Raw genomic sequence first — 21,494 nt, forward strand, 5'->3', positions numbered from 1 at the left:
TAAAAATTAAGATGTACATAATTCAGTACCAAAAAAATCCCCGTGGGACAAAGGCCTCTCTATTCAAAGCTGCACATGATAGGTCAGGAAGCCAGAACACGTGCTCTTTCACAGCAGCTCCCTTACATTATTTTACTAGTACCTAGTTCTTTGTCAGAATTTCGGCTTGTCACACTGGCGTTTTAAGTAACATTTACTCTGCTCACATTTCCCTAGAATTAGGGACTTCAAAAAATGCTAAGAATAACTTGGCTTTATTTACATTTCGCTGTGCAACTGCAAACATCCCTGAGGACAAGTCAGGCTGCACAGCAAGCACATTCATTAACAAACTGAACTCCTTTAATGATTTCATGGAACCGTGCTCACACCAACGGTCTGCAGATCCGCTCAGCCACTCCTTTCGGAGAGGCCAGCAGCAGTTTTCCTACACTGGTCACACAGGCACACCTGCTACGCGCCTCCTTGGAGGCTCTGCAGAGCAGCTCAGCATCCATCCACTGGCAAGCATGCGCTGCACTCAGTAGCCTAATGCTACGTGCGCCCCGCTCCTGCCCCACACAGCGGGCACTGTACCACGGTGGCAGCGGGCAACGAAGGAACAAACACCCCAGTGAGCACCCAATATGCACACGCGTTCAAAGTGGCATTTTTGAGAAATGTTTAAATACAAGTTGAACTCCTCCTTCCACGGTTACACAATGACATAGCCACCTTTCTTTTTTCTTATGGGAACAGTGTCACCTTGATATGCTTTCCTCAGAGAGGGCATGGTAAGTAGCACGTCTCACTGAGTGTTTCATCAGCTTGAGCAGAAAGTTACCAGGACGAAGAGCGGGAGAGGTGCGGGAGAGGTGCATTCCACTCCCCAGCTGTGAGTGGGACAGACTACAGGAGGGAGCAAACCCCCTCCACATCCCTGAAATGTGCTCATCAAAGCCTTTCCTGAGACTTGTGACTTTTTTCCTTTGCATTAACATGCATCACTGCATGTCTGAAAAAAATAAAATAGAAAAAATCAGGAAGGACAATTGAGGTTGGTTCGCAACCCACTTTGAAGATCAGCAACTGCAGCTATGCCCAGATTTAACTATGGATACAGATGGCAAAGCTGGAGATGCCCGTGGAGCCATATAAGACTTTCGTTGTTCATCTTTACACACCTGAAAAAACAGAAAAGTCATGCATTGGCACTCATTTAGCTAGGTCTTTTAAAGCATGCTTGGCAGTGAGCTGGAAGCAGCTCCCTTGATGGCAGCAGGGGGCCTCTGCCTAATAACCTCTCTTTCCTGTTTCTGGATGAGAGCTCGGAGCTCAAGCACAGAACTGCCTGGCCCTCTCAAACTGACCCGAAGAGCCAGAATTTTATATTCCCCGCTTTACAAACGTGACAACAACACGTGTGGAGGAATCCCCTTCCCGAGTGAAAAAGACACACCACAGCCACTGCTTCTCTTTAATAGCTACGGTACAGTTCTCTCACTGTGGATATCATTGACGCGTTAACTGCAGGGAAGAGGCACCAGACCCATCTCTGAAGCTTCTCCAGGCCAGAGGGCGATGCCGCGTCCTGCACGGTGATCCCGCAGAGGTGGCTGGCTCTGGGCCGTCACAGCAGCAGCTCGTGGGGCATGCGCTCCCCCCGCAGACCGGCCAGCAGGTTGTCCGCAGCCAGCACCGACATGGTGGCCCGGGTGGCATAGGTGGCACTCCCAACGTGTGGCAGAATCACTGCACGGACAGGAAGGGTTACTGCGGGATTTCTTACGCTCACTGACCTCGTACCACTTTCCTTTGCCCCATCCCTCCCAGGGGTCTTCCCATGGGGTGGGCAAGCACGGTGCTCCCTTAGCTGCCTCTCTGCAAGGAGCTGACACAAAACACACTGCTGCCAACCTCATCTGATAACCAACTAACTAAGCTATTTGTGAAGACAGGCAGTCAAGAGTGGGTCCTCCTTTCTACATTCAGGCTTGGTACTTCCCGCATAGACAGAGTCAGTGGTAGATGTGAAAGAAACATTCCTTTGGCAGAGAAACATGCAGTGAAATTCTCACACTGTGGTCTCGCTACCACACACCTGTAGGAAGTTCCGCTCACCTACAGGAAAGAACCAACGCATACTGGAGCAAAAGCCAAAAAAATCGTTCAGAAAAAAATTTGTTTTACAGACTCCTCGGTGCAGGCAAACAGCCCCTACAGAATCTGCAGAGTTACAGCGCCGTAAAGGCAGGGATTTTTATCTACCTGTGTGACAAATCACAGAATCCCAGAAGAGCTGAGGTTGGCAGGGACCCCTGGGTCCATCTGGCCCGATCCCTGCTCTGTCAGGGCCACACAGAGCAGGGTGCCCAGCACCGTGTCCAGGCGGCTTCTGGAGGCCTCCAAGGAGGAGACCCCACGGCCTCTCTGGGCAGCCCGTGCCTCCGCTCTGTCACCCACAAAGTGCAACCCACTCCTGTGCAATGCAAAGAAATAAGCCAATGCTGCTTTAACAGTACACCCTCACATTAGCAATGAACGAGCACTCGCCCAAGGTACGGCGAAACGCCTGCACCGCGGTCTCTGTTGGCTTTATAATACACAACACCTACGGGAAGTGCAGCAGCCCAAATACTTGACACGGAGCTGACGTCGGGAGGAGGGGCGGGGGGGAAGGTTGTAATGCAAACTGCGGGGACGTGTAGGTCCTTCTGTTCACAACCAAGAACCATACGTGAGTTCTCTGCTATGGAAGCAATGTCAACGCTTCCTCCTCTACTTACCCCGTGTTTTTCCAACTGCTGAAATTATTTGGCAGTTTTGGGTGAAATCTGTCAATAGTTTCAGAATCAAAGCCTCATTTCCACTTAAAAAACAAAACGTATTTATTTTTGTCTTGGTTGGTGTTATTCCAAAGCTCTAAGGTCTCTGAAGTACCAAAAATATTTCCAGAAATATTTCTCTGCTTTTATCATTTCTCACATTACCTACTATGGGATCTAAACAAAACACAGCAAAAATAGTGTTTAATAAAATGACAATCAAAGCAACAGCTAGGAACTTCTGTTTCAGAAATGGACACCCAGTCATGGGCAAGTCCACATTTTCACCCTGACCTTCCGACATTTTTTTTTATTTTTATTTTTTCCACAGAACAGATTTTTCCTTACGCAAAAAAACATCCTTCCATGGCAGAGGACACTCTGCCGCCTCCTACACCATCACACTGGATTTTGCCCCTTCAGATGAGGGCAGGGCACCACGTTTTACCCTTGGGTTGCAGCTTGATCAACCAAAGCACTCGGGTATGCAAGAGGACCTTGGCTCCAGAGTTGCCCGCTGGCTCCAGAGCAGGGCAAATTGCCCAGGCGAAGCAGAGGCAGCCAGGTAGGAATAACCCTGACAAGTTAACAGCAGTGAAGCTGTGGACAACCGTAGTTACTTTCTGCCCAGAAACCAGCATTTCCTCTGTGTTCCATCTCTGCCTCTTCGTTTACAAGCAAGTCTACCTTGCTTGTACCTGAGAGCAGTCCCTCCCAGTAACCAACCTGGTCCATGTGCTTCCCCATCTGACGAAGCAGAGGAAAGCTACCAAAGGAAAGCACAGGGGAAGGGCTCAGCAATCACTGAAGGCCACACAAGGGAAGCCAGCGACCATGCCAAAGGCTGTCCCTAACTTCTCTCAGGCTACTCGCTAGCCTGTGGTGCCTGCAAGGACAGAGCTGCATGGAAGAGCTTAAAGGACACAGGGAACAGCCCCCAGCTTAGCCAGCTCCTTCTCTGACAAGGATATCCTAGGAAAATGCTGAGGGCCACTAACATCCTGTAGCCCAGGGGCTGCTGCACTAAAACATCACCCTGCCCAGCATGGCAGCTCTCAGGAAAGCACTGGTGAAGGTAATAGTGATAAGTGATTGTCCCCGTTTTCAGCTGTTCCTGCAAAGAAACCTCTGCTCATCCCCACAGCACAAGCTCTTACCGGCTTCTTCTGCTGGGGGCTCTCTGGTTTGCTGACATGCATCAGACAACTCGGCACTTAACGAACTGTGCTCCTGTGCACGCTGCTGAGCCTACACCTTGCAGCCCAAACTCACAGTGGATGGGCTAGACAGTCAGCCCTGCTGGAGCATTCCCAGGGCTCAGACTCCTCTAGGCAGACTCAGCACCAAGCTTCTTAGCTGCACGGGAAGCTTATCGTACAGAATTCTGTGCCCAGGAACTTACAGAATACCAGAACTTGGCACAGCCAGAGGTTTCACGTTCCAGCACCTGCCAGTATCAAACCCCTTCCTGAATTTCACCTCATGTCTCAGTTCTTTGAATGCAGATCTATCAGGAAGACATTATAAGACAAGCCAATCTCAACTGCTTTCTGGAGTATTAAAATACCACTTATGCTTGTTTTATATCACATTAATAAGGTCTTTCCCTTTAACAGCTCCCCGCACTACGAAATGGTTACCTACAATTTGCTTAAACACATAATTTGTCCTGCCTGTGAAAGACATTTCAGTTCTTGTTCACCATTTTCAAGCTCGCACGGACAGAAAATCCTTCTGAAAGCAACTAGCAGGTCCCTCGCCTTAAGCGGAGGTGGCACTCCAAGCAGCAGGTGGCCAGGAGAGCGACAGGGGAAGCCCCAGCTGCAGGCACAGCAACTTACCGCAGTTCTTGAGGGAGAGCAGAGGGTGGTCAGTGGGCAGCGGCTCTGGCGTTGTGACGTCCAGGCCTGCAGCAGCAATCTGGCCACTGACTAACGCATCATACAGGTCCTCCTGGTTCACCACCGCCCCCCTGGGAAAAGCAGAGAGATGGGCTCACACCGCTCCGAAGTGGTCGAACAAGACCCTGGGGTCATCCACCCCTTCGGGGCCGGACACAGGGCCCTGGGCAGAAGACAGAGGCCGTAGCCCCCTAAGCAACTTATCCTGACTCTGGATGGATCCCAAGAAACGTTGGGATGGAGGGAGCAGGCCACAGTGTGGACAAACTGTTCCTGTGGCTGCAGTTGGGATGATTGCACATCCTGCATAGACTCCCAGACAAAGCACATCTCACCGCTGACGGGATCCCTCTGCAGCCTCAGCCGTCAGCAGGGTGCCAGGGTCACGCTGCCCGAGCCGCAGAGCGGGATACTGTTACCTGCTTGTGTTGATGAACACAGAGGTCTTCTTCATTCTGCTGAAGAAATCCTTGTTGCACATTCCCTGGGTGTCAGGAGTCAAAGCACATGTCACAACAACAAAGTCTGACTCTTCAGCCAGCCTCGTGAGTGGGACTGAGTGGAGAAACAAAGGTTCTTTGAGGCTCTTGTCAGAGGCTTCACCAGCCACCCTCCTAATTCACAAGAATCACCAGCAAGCAAGTTTTGCTTTGCAAAAACGTCAACCTTTCGCCACAGAAGGAGAGACACAAGGATGGGCAAACATCAAACAAATTACACAGAGACATATTCCTACAGATACTATTGTAGTGTTTTGTTTCGCTTTTAAATTGTAATCAATCCGAAGGGAAATCTAGCGGTGTTTTGGTCATCTGGCCAAAAGGAGGCTCTAGAATGTATTTCATGTTTAGATAGCAAAATACTGCAGTGACAGTTTATATCAACATTAAATCTCTCCCTACATTACCTACAGATGTAACTCATGCAACTTCCACTCCTGGACCTGAGTAGAGGAAAACGCAAAGGACTAGCAATGACTGTGCAAAAAAAGCACCAACTGGAAATGTACTGGCTTTGGACTGAAAAATTAGCACTGGTTGCAAGACTCAGGACTCCAACAGGCCTGCAGAGAAGTACTGTTTGCTAACTAAGAAATATTGCTAGGCTTTGTTGGATTATGACATTCATTTTAAAGCAGAAGCTTAAAGCCTGTGTTTGTTTCCAGCACCCAACATCTACTATCAGCAATAATCTGCAGTCAGTCCCATCCCCTCCCCTCCTCCCTGCTTCTGCCCCGTTGTGGGACTTTAAGGTATCTCGCTGGGTTAACAAGACCCTTCCCACTGTTTACCCTCACAGGAGCAGCTGCCACTGTCCCCTCCCATGGCACCGCTACCTTTCACTTGATTTTAAGAGTGAAACCAAGTGGAAATTATATGCAGACAGATATAGCGTAAAGACAAAACAATGAAAAAACCCATAGCCCACTGTTATCTTGGTTTGTCAGTTAAAGCCTAAATGTGTCAAGCAAACCTACTATCTGAAACCATCTGGGTCAAAGGAGTCTGCTTTCCCTCTCTTCCATCCACTGCTACCATGCAAGAAGCATTCGGCATTCACCACCAGCTCCTTTTGGTGCCTTTGTACCTGTTCAGCCCCGCTGTACTGAACACCTTACTCCACACCTCTGCTCCCTCGTGACTCACCCGCTCCAGGTGGCATCTCCCAAGGCCAGTACAGCTTTGCTGCTTTCTACCCCACAACTGAAGACTCACTGTTTCTCTCATTTCATTTATAATTCTTACCAAACTTGGCTTGAAACTCTGCAGCACTCTCTGGTTTTGGGTGACTTCCAGTGTACAAAAAGTTCTTGACCCCAAATGGCTTTAGACGGCGGGCAACTGCCTGCCCTAGAAATGAAAGAGAAGACCTTCTAGCTGCTGTGCCGGTGCCTGCAGAGGGGCACACAGCACAGTGACTAGCACCTGGCCACAGGGGTCACACAAGCCTCGCTGCTGCTCCATCCTATGCATCTGTTGGCAAGCATGCATGTGGTTTAGCTGGAAGGAAAGAATATGTATCTTGCTAAAGGGCTGCTGTGATATTCCTGGTTGGGATTTCTCCTGTGAGGCTCGTTTCCCAGTGGGGTGAGTGGTATATGTCTTCTGCTGCTCCTCAAGGGAGCAGGAACGAACTCTCAGCCACGGGATAATAAACCTGAAGCCACCCTAGCGAGCAAACCAAAAAGCGAGGAAAGAAATAGCCATCAGCTGACAAAGTCAACAACTGATCAGATGAAAAGCACATTGTCCTGGACTTTGTCAAGGGTATTTGTTTAAGTGCAAACCAAGAGGACAACGTCCAGTTTGCTGTGGCATTCAGGTATAGTGGATGTACGTGAATAATTAAAACTTTAAGGTCTAAGCCTGATGGGTCAAGATCACCGCTCAGAGAAGCTCTACTGGGCCTTTCTGGTTGTTCTAATAGATTTTACATAAGTGAGCACGGGACAAAACCAAAAGCACCCTGCCACCAGCAGAGGCACACAAATCTTGCACGTGACATGCACTTACCTATTCTTCCCAGACCTATGATGCCCACCGTACTATTAGACAGACCATAGCCACACATCCACAAAGGCTTCCATGTTGTCCAGCCACCACTAGCAGAAAGAGTCAGGTGGAAACGTTAAGAAAACAGCAGCACAGAGCCTACAGAGCCTAGCCCAGCACTGTGGCAAGTACACCACAAACCATAAGCACTGCAGCAGGCTAGCCCCTCCGGATGATCTTATAGCCAGAGGTTCCTGCTTCAGGCTAACTCTGTGGTCTCCTGCATGGCTCTGCTCAAACCCTGGGTATGCAACAGCTGCCTCAGAACTGGTCGAACTTAGCAAGATACTAAGCATAGCCTTGGACCAGTGAACTCTGGCCAGATCTCAAGGGGTCCAGAGCTGATTCAGTGGTTCTCACCCCTGATCCTCTATCTACAGCACGCGCAGGGGAGTTCAGAAGAGACTTCTGTCCCTTTTGCAGCCCTTGAACAACATGCCTCCAAAAAATCACAGGACTGCGGTGGACTCCACACTAACCAGCAAGATTTTCCACTAGCTTGGTGACGCTCTAGCTTCAACCCCATTTCATTTGTCCAGCACTGGGATTTTTTTTTTCACTTTGTCCAGCTCCTGCAATGTTTGACTCCGGGGCTGGTGGACTCGGAAGCCAGCCCTTGCTCTAGCACACAGCTGCAAATACTCACTTCTTCACCTGCTCTATTGCCTCCGGCAGCCGGCGGCACGTAGCCAGAAGCAAAGCCACGGAGAGCTCTGCGGTGGCATCGGTCAGGACATCGGGGGTGTATCCAACACGGATCCCTCTGAAAGGAAAGCACAGCGCTCAGGTCTCCGGGACCACCAGTGCTGACTTTTGCGTGCTACCTGTAAATCGCTGGGATAGCTGCTGATGTAACTCCTTCCTAGGTGTTTACGGTACCATGCAAAGAAGGACATCCCTTTTGACTCCTCCTCACCCCTTCATTCTCAGACCCCTCTGACGGGGGCCCTTCCCCAGTACAAGGGCAGCGTGCCTCACAAACCCCCTCCAGCACTGACCTCTGTGAAAATCCACCCCCGAGGTCCAGGCCGAAGCGATGTGTGGATCGCCGTGCTGGGTGGAGGACGAGCTCTGAGGTCCATGGTCTGTCTCTGCCTCCTTCCTCCCAGCCGGACCCCTGCTTCCACCCCACCCTTCACAGTCAGGCATTTACCGACAGCGATGAGAGCCCCCCCCAGGCCGGGAGCAAAGGTTACCGCTTTTTGATTTCATCCAAGGCGAGGTGGTCGAAGCCCACGGACATGGTGCTGATGACTTTCAGGCTGGGCCCTGCAAGACACCCTGTCAGGGCCGCCCCCCGGCCGCCGCCCCTCGCCCCCCCGGCCCGGCCCCGCGCCGGGCCGCCCGCACCCACCCGCGGCGTCCAGCACCTCGCGGTCGATGCGGTCGGAGAGCAGGCAGAGCAGCCCCTGCTTCCCCGCCACCCCCGCCAGCAGCTGCGGCCGCGGCACGGGCTCCTCCGAGTCCCACTGCTGGACGCGGCACCTGCGGAGGACACGGCCGTCAGGCGCCGAGCTCACGGGGCTGCCGCCGCCCGGCCCGGCCCGGCCCGGCCCGGCCCGGCCCGGCCCGGCCCGCCGCGCTCACCCGCCGGCCTCCGCCAGGACCCGCAGCCCCTCGGCCGGGATCCGCCGCGTCACGAACACCGCCATGGCCCGGCGCATCGCCCGCCGCCCGCCGCCGCAGCGCCCCCCGGCGGCCCGGCCCGGCCCGGCCCCAGCTCGCGGCTCAGACCCGGCCCTCGGCCTGCCCCCGGCCCGGCCCCGCCGCCGTGTGAGCGGCCGGGCCCCGGGCAGCCGCGGGGCCGGCGGGGGCAGGCAGAGCCGGGAGGCCGGCGGCGGTCGGCGTGTGCTCGGCCGGCCCGTGACGGGCCTTGGGGCGCTGCTGCTGGCAGCTTTGTCAGCGCTCCGGGCACAGAGAGGGGCCTCGAGCACCCGTTTAACCCGGCCTTGGAAGGTCCGGGGTTAAGAAGACCGCGGCCTGAATTTCCTAAGGAAAAAACAAACCCTGACAGAATTGCTGGGGTGATAAAAATGTCAGAGGTTTTATTTCGGTAATGTGCTCATTGTACAAATGCAAATACACGGGAGATCTCTGCTGCTGATTGTGTAGCCCGTGAGGAAGAATAGAGATAATTTTAATGAGCCCTCTGCCCCCCTCACCAGAGCACGAACACCTTAAAAAAGGTCACTTCTGCAAGGATGGCTGGCTGCACGCACGCTGTTCCCGGGTGGCAGGCAGGGAGCCGGAGCTGTCCTCTCGTGCTCTTGTGGGTACGCGGATCCAGCGCAGTGCACCAGTGAGAGGCTACTACCAGCTATTGCACGCTGTGACATCAAACTCTGCCCGCCATTTAGTGACGATGGTGACAACTTCATATCTTCATAAAAGTAGGACTGCTGGTAATGTTATATAATGTGTGTTGCTATGTAATATTTTCACCAATCAGCCAAGGGCCTGGTAATCTAAGGAAGTAAGTTGGGGTGGAAACTACGTCAACCAGCATGGCTTTGAGGCATAGCTTTATGCCAGTGCCATTCATTTTAGGTTGATGATGACCTATACTGCTTTTGATGGGAGACGGTGGTGCATTTCTGTCCTTGCTTACAGTGTGCCGGATCCTCCCACATTGTTTTGCTGTGGTCACCCAGCAAGCTTTCTGATCAAAACTGCCTTCCAAGCTGTCACGTGTAGCTCGTCAGACATCACTTCTTCCTCTGCTGGCCATGCAGGCACATAGGAGCCATGGTGATATAGCTCCCAGCCTGTATGTCTGAGCAGAGTGCATCTAACCCAAAACAGGGCTGAGAACTTGCTAGCTGAGTGGAACAAACAACCCTGCTTGCAGCTCTAGGAACAGCATTTATCCCCTGTAAGTCTTTCTGCTCACTTTCTTGAAGAAACGCTACAGAGCACCCCAGTTCTGACACATCACCCACACAGCGACAGTATAGGCTGAGATGGCTGCCCAAGTCTCACTGATGGAAAAGTATTGCCACAACTAGCAGAGACTTGGTGCTAGATATATTGGGTAGTGTTTTAGGATGGGATTTTCCACCTCAGAGTCTCCAGTGACTGCTATGGAAGGTCTCCAATGTCTAGAAATTGGTACTAAATCCTCTCCCAGTGCTAAAGACAGACTTTGCTCTTTAAACTGCAATAACCAGACCCTTATCTTGTGGGATTTAAATTTGCTGGAGATCTGATCTGAATCTGCTTTATGACAATAAAATGAACACAGGTATGTAAACAGTGGGTGTGTGCAGGGCAGGGGGTAGGGGACAGAAAATAAGACATGTTCTTGTATAAAAAGGTATATATATAAAAAGGTATAAAACAGGTGCACTACTTGTGGGAATGAACGTTGTGTCACAACAGTGAAGATAATGCATCAATGGACAGAGGGCAAGTGGGATTAACAGCCCAGAATGTGTGACTGGGTTGCCTTCTGCTGCTACACAGTGGGTGCTCCACAGGTGTGTACCAGCAAATGTGAGTGATTTGCAGCATGCACTCACCACAGTTTTCAGGTTTAATGGGATGACATTCTGCATGCAGAGGTTGAGGCACTGGGACATCCCGATGGACAGCTGTGGTGTGACTACTGGGCAAAGCCCGGACTTGGTCACTGTGCTTCACTGCATCTCCCGTGATGGGAAAACAAAGGAGCTGTCAGCCTCTGGGCTTCTCCCCTACATCACTGCCCTAGGAGGTATGAGCTGTCATTATCTGACGAAAGCTTTAATAAGAGGCCTAAAGAAAGCCAGAGTGTGTAACCACCTGATCTTAATGGGAGTTTTAGAGTAAACTCAGAGGCCAGGGACTTACAGTACTTTTCTCTGGCACAAATCATCTGTGCTATATGAGGTATCAGCTTATCTAATAACACTGTACTCTACCTGTGGGATTTGCCTTTATCATGATGCACGTCTTCTCCCACCATCAGGATGCTGTCAGATTATGCCAGCAGAGGCCATTTTATTTTTTCATAATTGCTTGAAATTTTATTTTTGTATATTGAGCTGGGTTGTCATTAGTGCTGACATCTTATCTCCCTTTCTCATCGTCTAAGGATTTGTGTCGGGAGTATATGCTCTCCAGCATGACATCTCTGCTCTAATCGTGCGGTGCGGTGGTGGCAAGGTTTTTTTCGCTTTACCGTCCCTTCCACCCTCTCCTGCTCATGCAGCTGGATGCAGTGGTGTGGTTCCTTTGGAAGGTGCCAGTACCAAGTCTTGCCAGAGTCACTTCTCAGTGCGCAGTGGAGACATCTGAATGCCTGGACAGTGCCTCCAGTGGCACCCTCATGAGCAAGACACTCCCCGAGAGAGGACTTATTTAAAAAAATAATAATGCTGGAAAAAGTGTGTTCCTTGTTACACTAAAATTCACGGAGTGTCTATAAACTGTTTGCGTGCCTGTGTGGCTTGGAATTGCTCTAAGCTGGCAAAACACTTTTCTGAAGTGCCCTGGCTTGACACCACCATCCTGGGCCACCAGTTCCACCACAGGTACAGAGTGACTTTTGGGACTTGGCCATCAAATGCTCCCAGGACATGGTATAGGATGTCTCAAAACCTCACTGCTCGATGGCAGAAGCTTGTGGTGACAAGCTCCAGGCAAGACCAAGGCAGCAAGTGCTTCCCTGCATGCAGGTGGTGGTCAGCTTCAGCAGGATGTCTTTCACTTCCCCACTGATCTGTGCTCCTTTGGATAAACTCATTGCACAATTTGGTGACAAAATCCTTTTGTGTCATGAGGGCTGGCCACTGTCTAGCTCTATATGCCTGTTAGCTTCCCGAATCACAGCCACAGTGGTGAGGTGCCTGTTGCCTTTTGGAAATGTGTTCGCTCCTCAATCCCTTTGGGATGGAAGGAACCACAAAGTGGACGCGCTGTACTTTTTCTTTTATTATTATTTTATTATTATTTTTTATTAGAACTGTTTTAAAAGATGGCTATATATTTGAAACAAAACCTTTTCCAGCTGTTTTATTTTATTTTATTTTATTTTATTTTATTTTATTTTATTTTATTTTATTTTATTTTATTTTATTTTATTTTATTTTATTTTATTTTATTTTATTTTATTTTATTTTATTTTATTTTATTTTATTTTATTTTATTTTATATTTTATTTTATTTTATTTATTTTATTTTATTTTATTTTATTTTAATTTTATTTAATTTTAATTTAATTTAATTTAATTTAATTTAATTTAATTTAATTTAATTTTTTTTTCCGGAGGAACTGAAATCTGAAAATAAGAACATTTTGGCCAGACCTTTTTTAACAGGAAATGGCATGAATATCTATATCTATGTTCTATATCTATGAACAAATACATACAGAATGAAAAAAATACATATATATATATATGTACAAAAATAAAAAGGTTTCAGAGTTGAAGAGTTTTGAAAATGACATTTTGCCTGTCTTAATTCCAAAAATCATAGGTTTTAGACCAGCCTTGGTTCTAATGAAATATCTGTGTTCTCTTGGTATGGCTGACCCAGGTCTCACCGTGCAGAAGTTTTGGGCAGTTCTGTACTCAGACCCGAAGGAGAACCAACTCTCCACGGGCTGTTGCAGCCCCTCGGTGAGTCCCAAAGCCGCTAACGTACCCGTGCTGCCCGTCAGGGCATACCGCGCAGCCCAGCAATCCTTGTGATCCTTCTGGTGCTTGGCTCGAGGATGAGCCACAGCCATAGGCAGAGGCCCCTCTCCGCGGTTTTACACGGGATGCCATTCAACCTAAGGTTCTCTTCTTCTTCTTGCTCCATGAGACAAACTGGACAGACATTCCCAGTTTCTGTTTTTCACAGACATGCCACATGTGTGTGTGAACATGCACCTGCCTGACCCGGCATCTTTTCTGTTACCTCAGCACCCGATCTATAAACTCTGTTTTTACCATCTGCTCTGTGTCAGCCAGCCCTGCGGAAGATTGTACCTCAGGGAAGCTCCGAAGAGCTCTGCAAAACCTTTCTGAGAGCTGAGATGAGAGAGAGGAGAGCCACATCTTCCCCTGCTTTGCTGGCGGATGGCCGGGCTGCTGCTGGGGCGGTGGGGGCACCGGCACCTCCCGGCCGGCTCCGGGCGCAGCTTTCCTCTCCTCCTGTGCAAGCACGCAGGGGTTTGCCTCAGCAGCTAGCACATCCAACCTACCTCATCAGCAGAAGCCCTGCCGCTGCAATACCTTCTCAGAGCACTGTATGTTTCTGCCTCTGCCTCTGAGGTATGTTGGTGCACCTAAAGAGGTGGAAATGTCATCCACCTGAGTACGCCAGGAGATCGACGGGGTCTTAGGAGTGCATGTCAGTGCAGGGCAGAAACAACCACAGGCTTTCAGGATGGAAAGGTGATGTCCTTTGAAGTACAGATCGCCCCTGACAGAGCTTACATCTCTCCAGAGGGTACAGGCATGTGGAGATCTGACAGCTCCTTGCAAGATGTCAGCAGAATGTCCGGGTCACTGTCCTGGCCCAGCGACAAGCTGGGGGCTTGGGGGAGAAGCTGTGGCTCTCCAGGAGGTGCTGGGAGTGAGAAATGATTTCTTGGGGTTTTACATAAACCCGAACTAGAAAAGCACCTCCCAGAGGGCTGCTGCTGGGACCAAACCAGACATCAGTCGGTTCTAAAAGAAGACACCACTTGTTTGGGCCTGGTGGGCTAATTAACAACTGAGCTGTGGGGCATGGCTGCATTGCTGTTTCAGGACACGCTGTGTGTTACCAGGGATGAAAAATGGAAAACAAAAAACAAACAAACAACAACAACAACAACAAAAACTGTCCCCAGGAGCAATGGGGCCTGGGCACGTGGAGGCACGGAGGTCAGCTCCACAGGAGAGGGGCTGGGGGCGAGCTGTGCGTGTTGTGTGGGGCTGCCGGGGTGGGTGCGCACTGCTGAGAGCCCCTCACTGAGCCCGTGGTGCTGCGAAGGGCTGGCGTGGTGGAGAGGGTGCCCATGCGAGGTGACCTTTGGTCCTGTGGCCATGGCTCTGTGCTTTCCTCAGCGCTTCTGTGGCTGTGCGAGGGGAGCGTAGCCATGTTCCACTGAGACGCTGCTGACTGCTGAGCGCTCTCAGGCTGGGTCCTGCCATTGCAAGTCAGACAGTGGTGGAGCAGGTGGTTTGCACCCATAGCTTGGGTTTAATCTTGATATAAGCCAGGAACATGCTGCTGAAGGTGGCCATCCTGAACCCTTTAGCAGATTAGGACTGACCTCAGCCTTGTCATTGGGACCTATATTCGCTGGCTGCCTTAGTGCAAGGTGCTTTCCTTGCTAAAAACATTCTAGTGGTGCTAAAAGCTCTTCCACTGCTGCAGGGTCATGGAATGGAATGGGACAGGACAGGACAGGGCAGGACAGGACAGGACAGGACGGGATAGGATAGGATAGGATAGGATAGGATAGGATAGGATAGGATAGGATAGGATAGGATAGGATAGGATAGGATAGGATAGGATAGGATAGGATAGGATAGGATGGGATAGGATAGAACAGAACAGAACAGAACAGAGCAGCAAACATGTCTGATTTGGCACAGCAGGACTTGTGGTCTTGCACAGCTCTGCATCACCTGCAGACCAGAGCTATTGCTTCCAGGGCTGCACTGCCTGTCTTCTCCAGAAGTAAAATAAGGCACAGGCCTGTGATCCCTGCAGCTTGCTTTAGGAGCCATGGGCAGGACTAGGGTCACCAGAATCCCACATCTTGATGCGGTAGCTTTGGCAGCTGTGGTACAACTGTGAAAGGGATCAGATAATCAAAGCCTCTGGATTTATTTGCTGAGCATTTGCTTCTGCCATCTTCTGGCCACTTTGTCCTGTGAACGCTAGATTAACAGGTAGGCTGAGGGATTTGCAAAGCACCTAAAGATATTACAGGCCTTAGAGGGACAGTGGGGATGAAGCATGGAGGTGAGGACCCACAGAGGCATGCTGACAGAAAGGGCTGTTTGTGCCATCAGTCGTCCTTCTTGTCACTGTCCGTACCTCTTACGACAGAAGACTTTTGGTCCACAGAAGGGCCTTAAAGTGTGTTCCTGTGCCCCCTCATAAGGCTACAGCAGCCATCTCTCCTGCCTTGCACTCTGTAGCTCCAAGCACTGCTCTGTGCTGCCCCTCAGCTCCTACATACACAAGGACTGCCCTGTTCCACGGGGAGTCAGAGCCCTTACTAGGGTTGCTCTACCAGGGACCTGTAACTTCCCCACTCTCCTGGCTCCCTGCGGATGTCCAAGACCCCTCCTAGGCTAGGGGAGGCAGGAACTGCACATGGAGCACACCATCTGCCCACCAGGTCTTTAGCCAGCAGGAGCCAAGACAAGCAGTTGCAGAATCAGCAAAACAAAACAACAACAAAAAAATCTCGGTCCCCTCCAGTCATGAGGGAAGAAGAAAAAAAAAAAGGAAAAAGGAGAAATTAAAGGTTGGTCAAATAAAATTGTACATATATGGTATAGTAACAAGCATTGAGTAGTTTGTGAGCCTGTAGTACTCAGTCAATGACGAAATGGGAGGAATCAGGTTATGATACACTTTTGTCAGATTATAATACACTTCTGCTGCGTGCTCCTGCTTGCAGGACACCTGTCATTGCAATCATGAATGAAAATATAAAAACACTACTTCACTGACATCCTTAGCTGAGCCCCTGTTATTGGCTGCAGGCTGTTTCTCACACTTGCCTTATTTATTTATTTATTTATTTTCACTTGATTATCTTTTGTCTCAAAGTCTTACCAGATGAGTTTTCATCCTGGACAACGTTGCTAGGTTTATATTGCTGACTGTTTTTCAGAGATTTGGTGACGGCTGTTGGAAACTCACCTGGGAGACACTCAGCATCTGTTTATCGTTTTGATTACATACTGATCTCAAAAATCAGTCTTTGACTGCATTAAATTGATACAACACATGTAGACATCAGCAACCTGTCCTGTTTTATCCCACAGCCACAGCAGTGCCACTCCTCTCGGAGATTCTCCCACTCGCACACTGCATTCAAAGCTGCTTCTAGGACTGAAAACCTTGCTTTGTGAAGGAACGGGGGAAGCTTTGGCACCATCCCCATGCTTCCCCACTGGAGATTCTTGGAGGAAGTCTCCAGCCCATGGCACTCTGTAAACTGGCCACAACTGGGAGCTCAGCAAGCTGACAGCACACACAGAGGAGCGAATCCTCTGAACGGGAACAATGTGGATGAGCGGTGGCTGTATCTTGTTAAAGCGCATTTTGCTGTGCTTCAATGCCAATTACAAAAACAAACCTTCTTTTCGATGCTCTTTCAATAAAAATATAAGAGTGTGCCCAGGGTAACTACCTGCAGTAGGGTGAGAGGGAGAGGGACTAAATGCAGCAAAAGAAAACAAGCTGCAGTTAACAATGGAGCTCTTAGAGAAAAGAGAAAAAAGGCAGGCAGATGGCATGAATATTACTGCATGAAAATGACTAACACTCTGAGAATTTCCCAGTGTACTTCTGACTGGCTTGGGCTTGCTTTTATAATTAATTTATGGAAAGCACCTAAATTGGGAATAAACACAATCTCACAAATCCCTTCTAATCTCTGCCTGTATTTTTGAAATGATACCCTGAAGGTATAGTTTCTTACAATGATTAAACTGTTTTCCTTTTAAGAATTAAAAAGGGCTTTTTTCATACGATTGAACAGAGCATTAGTGGTCAGAACTGAACTCAGAACTGTTTTAGATGCAATCTATCGTTGTAAATGCCCGGATGGGGGCATTTCCCCACTAGACTGGTAGATGCTAAATGTGCCAATATTTCCATTCTGGATTCATGTATTTTAAAGCAAAATATGACCTGGTGTGTTGTCAGTCACCTAATGACTCAGAAGCATTCAGGCATTAGCATAAATTTGGAAACTTCCTTTAAAAAAGAGATGTATTTTTCATTAAGTTGCTGCTTCTCTTTGACAATAGAAGCAAAACTCCCTCCCTGGGGCAAGGTGTACACAAAGTGCTTGGGGAGGGCATGCAGTGCAAACAATGGGGGGGGAATCTTGAATGCATGCTTGTTTCTTGGTCTGTGGGTACACGCAGGAGTCGTGGCAAGCTGTTCAGTGCAGCTTTGCACATTAGGAGAAGGCTGTAAAGATGCAGGCCTAGCACCATGTTTGGCTGCCACCTATACATCAGGCTCCTGTTGGTCCTCACATGGGTTTCTGAGCGCAGCAGCCACTGGCAGACCCCCATGTTCCCCTGTGGAGGGGAAAAGCGGGCAGGCAGCAGATAAGCAATGGCACGCCCTGGGAAGCCTTCCACCAAACCAGTGTGATAAGGGTCCCCCGGGACAGCCACACGTGTCTCGCCACCTGGTGCACAAGGAGTGGCCTCCTGCACAGCCTGCAGGAGCACTGTGGACCCACAGGTCCCTCTCTCTGCTCAGGGTGAAAAAGCAGATGTTGGGCACCTAGGAAGAGCCCCAGGAGGTGCTGGAGGAGGCACCAGTCAGGGAGCCCAGAGGCCGGCCTCAGCCTGCTGCACCTGTGGTCATTAGTGGCACAGCCCTGCTGTCCCGGGCAGCAGAAACAACCACCCATTTCTTCTGCTGGTCAGTCCCTGGGTCTGATCTTTGCTTGTGTGTGTGAGTTGCTGCCGGCCACCGCCACAGCCCTGCACCAACAGCTCCAGAGTGAGCCACCAGCCCCCCAGTCCCACCAGCTCTGCTGCTGCAGGTGCTGGGCACCTGCCAGAGATGCTGCATCAGTGAAATTTTGGTGGCATTCATGGCTGTGAGGCTGGACTCAGGGTGGGGTCCCGTACCATGCAGGTATGGAAACAGATTTTTTGTTACGTGCCTTATCCAGTGTTGACATGAACATCAAGGTAAGAATTACTCAGGACACTACTGTCCCTTTGGTTTGGCCTTTGCAGCTCAGTCATGCATAGGAGAAGCCTTTTCCCTGTTCTCTCCAGCAGCACCTCATGTAATGGCTAATGGGAATACATCGCAGCAGTGAAAAATTCTCTTACCCTCATAAACACAATGACAAGGCTAATCTGAAGCACAAGCAGGGCGTTTGGGCTGCATGTCTCAGATGAGTGCCTCCCTCAGATGAATGCAGGCTGTTTGCAAGCGTGTTATGAGCTGCAGCAGTAATTCAGGCAGCTGCCAGGCAGATGACAGGAGAAGGAAGCTGGCCAACAGCACTGTGATGCTGGCTCCCGCTGGTGCCTGCAGTGGGTGCATGCCCAGGGCCTCTCACTTCCCAGGGTGGTGGCTGGGATGGCGAGCTTTTGGAGGAGTGCTCCGAGGCCGCTGGCACTGCAGCACCTTCCCGTCCCTGCACACCTGCTAGGGAGAACCCCTCCTCATGGCGCTCCTCTCTGTGTCCCCCAGAGGCTGCCAGCTTCATCTCATAGAAGAACAAGCCAGAAGATGGGTTTGTTTTTGCAATGTCCAGACCTGGGGTACTCGCTTCTGAAATGCTGTTGCTGACGATTGCTTGGTCACAACCTTTCCAGGAGCCCAGCATCTCTCTTCTACACATATAAGAAATAGATTTTAACGTGATTTTTCTATTGTTTGTGAAAAAGAAGAGAGAGCAAGGAAAATCAAATGTGGTCTTTGCTTTCAGAATACTATTGCAGTAATTAAAATGCTTTGGAAGGTGTTCTGTTCCCACAAGTAATAAATAGTTTTGAATGTTTTGCCCCATTAATTGCGCATTAGTTAAATACTTACTTTTACAAAATGCGTATTCACTCACCTGCTTACTCTGACAGTTAAATGCATATTTAAATATGCATTATACCCTTTAATGCATAGTAATTATTTGGTAGAGAAAAAAGACTCTTTCTGAGAAATCCGTTCCTGGGGAATAGATGTTTATGTATACAGCATAATAGTGACTCTGGGAGCAAGGCTGCTTCAGGTCTGTAAGGTCACAGCGTGTGAATTGCCCTTGGCCCAGCACACTGTGATGTTTCTGGGGTGCTGGCAGTGTGCTGCCGGGTCCGTCACAGCGCTGCTGGACATCTGCAGCTTTGCCCATGCCCTTCTGCCTGCAGCTGCCCTCCCAGCTCTCCCATGCGCGAGGACAGCTGCAGCTACAGGACAAGCACCCGAGGTTTTCAACAGGTTGGGTTTTGAAGGTGAAAGGGAGGGGAGCGGTCCCACGGCCGTGCCTGGTGCTGGTCTCGGTCTGCAGCCCTGCTGGGCCAGCAGGGTGGGTGGCAGACACCCTGCCATTGGTGTGACCGCACTGGGAATGGGCTCTTCTCCTGGAGGAAGGGGGTACAGATGTGCATTTTGTGCAACAGCAGGAGCTGTCTGGGAAGTGTCCGGTGATTTATTTCCCTCCAGATCTGAGCAAAAGAGGCCGAAATTTTCAGACACCTGAGTGCAGTGTAGGCCAGTGACTCAGTGGTCAGCTTTCCAAAAGACCATCTCCTGCCGACCTTAGCTGGGCTCTCTGTTCTTCCAGACCTTAGAGGAAATCACAGTCACATACTTTTGATGGAGTGAAAATGGCCAGCCACATCCAGCTGCATGTTGGGTCAGGAGCAGCTTTGTGTGATGCTGACCAATATCCAGTAAAAGCTCCAATCTGCCCAGGCAAGAAAAGCAAGACCACCAGCGTTTGGGACAGAGCAGGCCATTCCTGCTAACGCTTTGACCTTTCAGGATTACCTTGCTCTGCTTTGGGGCTACTGTAAAGGCCAGCGATTGAAGGATGCCTTCACTGGGGGTGAGGCAGATCCTCACGGTGAACTGCTTGCCGGCGGTGATGTGAAGCCCCCTTGGCAGGCTGTCAGGACAGACTGGGCAGGCAGACCTCCTTCCTCCCCCCCCCCCACTTCTTGTGCCTCTACTTTGAGCTCTTTGCTAAGCAGCACAAACTGCTCCAGTCTGCGGAGGACCTGCCCTGGGGAGCAGCACCAGGCTCCCCGTGCCACCGCTGTGGCCAGAGCAGGGCAGACAGCACAGGGACAGCTCCCCATGCTGCTCCCCAGGCTGGCCGTGCCTCTCCCGCTTTCTCAGGCCACCACTGCTGCCATCAGCCTTCTCCCACGGCATGGAAGGGGCAGTCAGGGCTTGCACGGCATCCTCCACAGATGCTGTGCCTCACTCTCTGGGAAGCCAGATGAGGTCCTGGGTGCCAGTGACGGGGCACTACAGCACTTGGGGGCGTGCGGGAGAGGCAGGAGGGCCAGGCAACACCACCCATTTAGGAGTAGAGCTGTGTGGGCAACACACATGCTCTTTGTCGCTCTGGGGAAGACGCCAACCTGCCTTGATAGCTGTCATCCTCACAATGCAAGCCGTTGCAAAAAACTGAGTTACCTCACCTTGGAAGCCAAAGAATCAGAGAATGGTTTGTGTTGGTAGGAAACTTAAAGATCGTCTAACTCCAACCCCCCTGCCGTGGGCAGGGACACCTCCTGCTAGACCAGGGTGCCCAAAGCCCCATCCAGCCTGGCCTCAGGCAGCCTGTGCCGGTGCCTCACCACCCTTTATTGTGACAAATTTCTTCCTTACATGCAACCTAAACCTACCCTCTTTCACTTTGAAACCATGTCCTCGTCCTGTCACTACAGGCCCTAGTATAACGTCTTTCTCCAGCTTTCTTGTAAGACTCCTTTCTGAATTGAAAGGTTTGCAATGGGATCTCCCCGGAGCCTTCTCTTCTCCAGGCTGACCAACCCCAACTCCCTCAGCCTATCTTCCTAGGAGGGGTGCTCCAGCCCTTCATCATCTCTGTGGCCTCCTCTGGACTTCTTCTAATATGTCCATGTTTTTCTTTTGCTGGGGGCTCCAGAGCTGAGCACAGGGCTGCAGGGGGGTCTCATAAGAGCAGAGCAGAGGGGGACAATCCCCTCCCTTGCTCCGCTGCCTACACTGCTTTTGTTGAAGCCCATGATATGGCTGGCTTTCTGGGCTAGTGGTGCACATTGCTGACCTGTGTTGAGGTTTTCATCCACCAGTACCTCCAAGTCATTCTCCACAGGGCTGCTCCCAATCCATTCTTCACCAACTCTATTGATATTGGGGATTGCCCCAGCACACTTGCAGGACCTTGCATTTGGCCTTGTTGAACTTCATGAGGTTCACATGGTCCCACTTCTCAAGCCTGTCCAGCTCCCTCTGGACGGCATCCCTTCTCACCAGTACATCAACTGCATTGCTCAGCTTGGTATCACTGGCAGACTTGTTGAGGATGTACACACTCCCACTATCTTATTAATGAAGATATTGCATGG

General features: G+C 50.4%; 2 protein-coding genes across 2 annotated transcripts in view; both read right to left on the reverse strand.

Annotated features, from left to right (window-relative positions):
* SLC25A51 (solute carrier family 25 member 51) overlaps nucleotides 1-21,494 on the reverse strand; it is a 411,938-nt gene that overhangs the window by 63,553 nt on the left and 326,891 nt on the right. The window lies entirely within an intron of this gene.
* GRHPR (glyoxylate and hydroxypyruvate reductase) lies at nucleotides 1,443-8,990 on the reverse strand. Its single transcript, XM_066987909.1, has 9 exons — nucleotides 8,845-8,990; nucleotides 8,612-8,742; nucleotides 8,454-8,526; nucleotides 7,904-8,020; nucleotides 7,219-7,307; nucleotides 6,451-6,555; nucleotides 5,125-5,260; nucleotides 4,646-4,776; nucleotides 1,443-1,731 (listed from the first exon to the last, which is right to left on the reverse strand). Exons 1-9 carry the CDS (start codon nucleotides 8,919-8,921, stop codon nucleotides 1,610-1,612), a joined length of 981 nt encoding a protein of 326 aa, XP_066844010.1. The 5' UTR covers nucleotides 8,922-8,990; the 3' UTR covers nucleotides 1,443-1,609.

Source organism: Anser cygnoides, chromosome Z (genome assembly GCF_040182565.1).
Source record: "Anser cygnoides isolate HZ-2024a breed goose chromosome Z, Taihu_goose_T2T_genome, whole genome shotgun sequence".
In the NCBI taxonomy this organism is placed as follows: Eukaryota; Metazoa; Chordata; class Aves; order Anseriformes; family Anatidae; genus Anser; species Anser cygnoides.

Excerpts from the sequence above, each read along its gene's own strand:
- GRHPR (XM_066987909.1), bottom strand. The coding sequence starts at position 8,921 with ATGCGCCGGGCCATGGCGGTGTTCGTGACGCGGCGGATCCCGGCCGAG. Across the intron at positions 8,021-8,453 it reads TTGGATGAAATCAAAAAGCG|AGGGATCCGTGTTGGATACA; the intron begins GTAACCTTTGCT and ends CTTTCCTTTCAG. Across the intron at positions 4,777-5,124 it reads GTGTTCATCAACACAAGCAG|GGGGGCGGTGGTGAACCAGG; the intron begins GTAACAGTATCC and ends TGCTTTTCCCAG.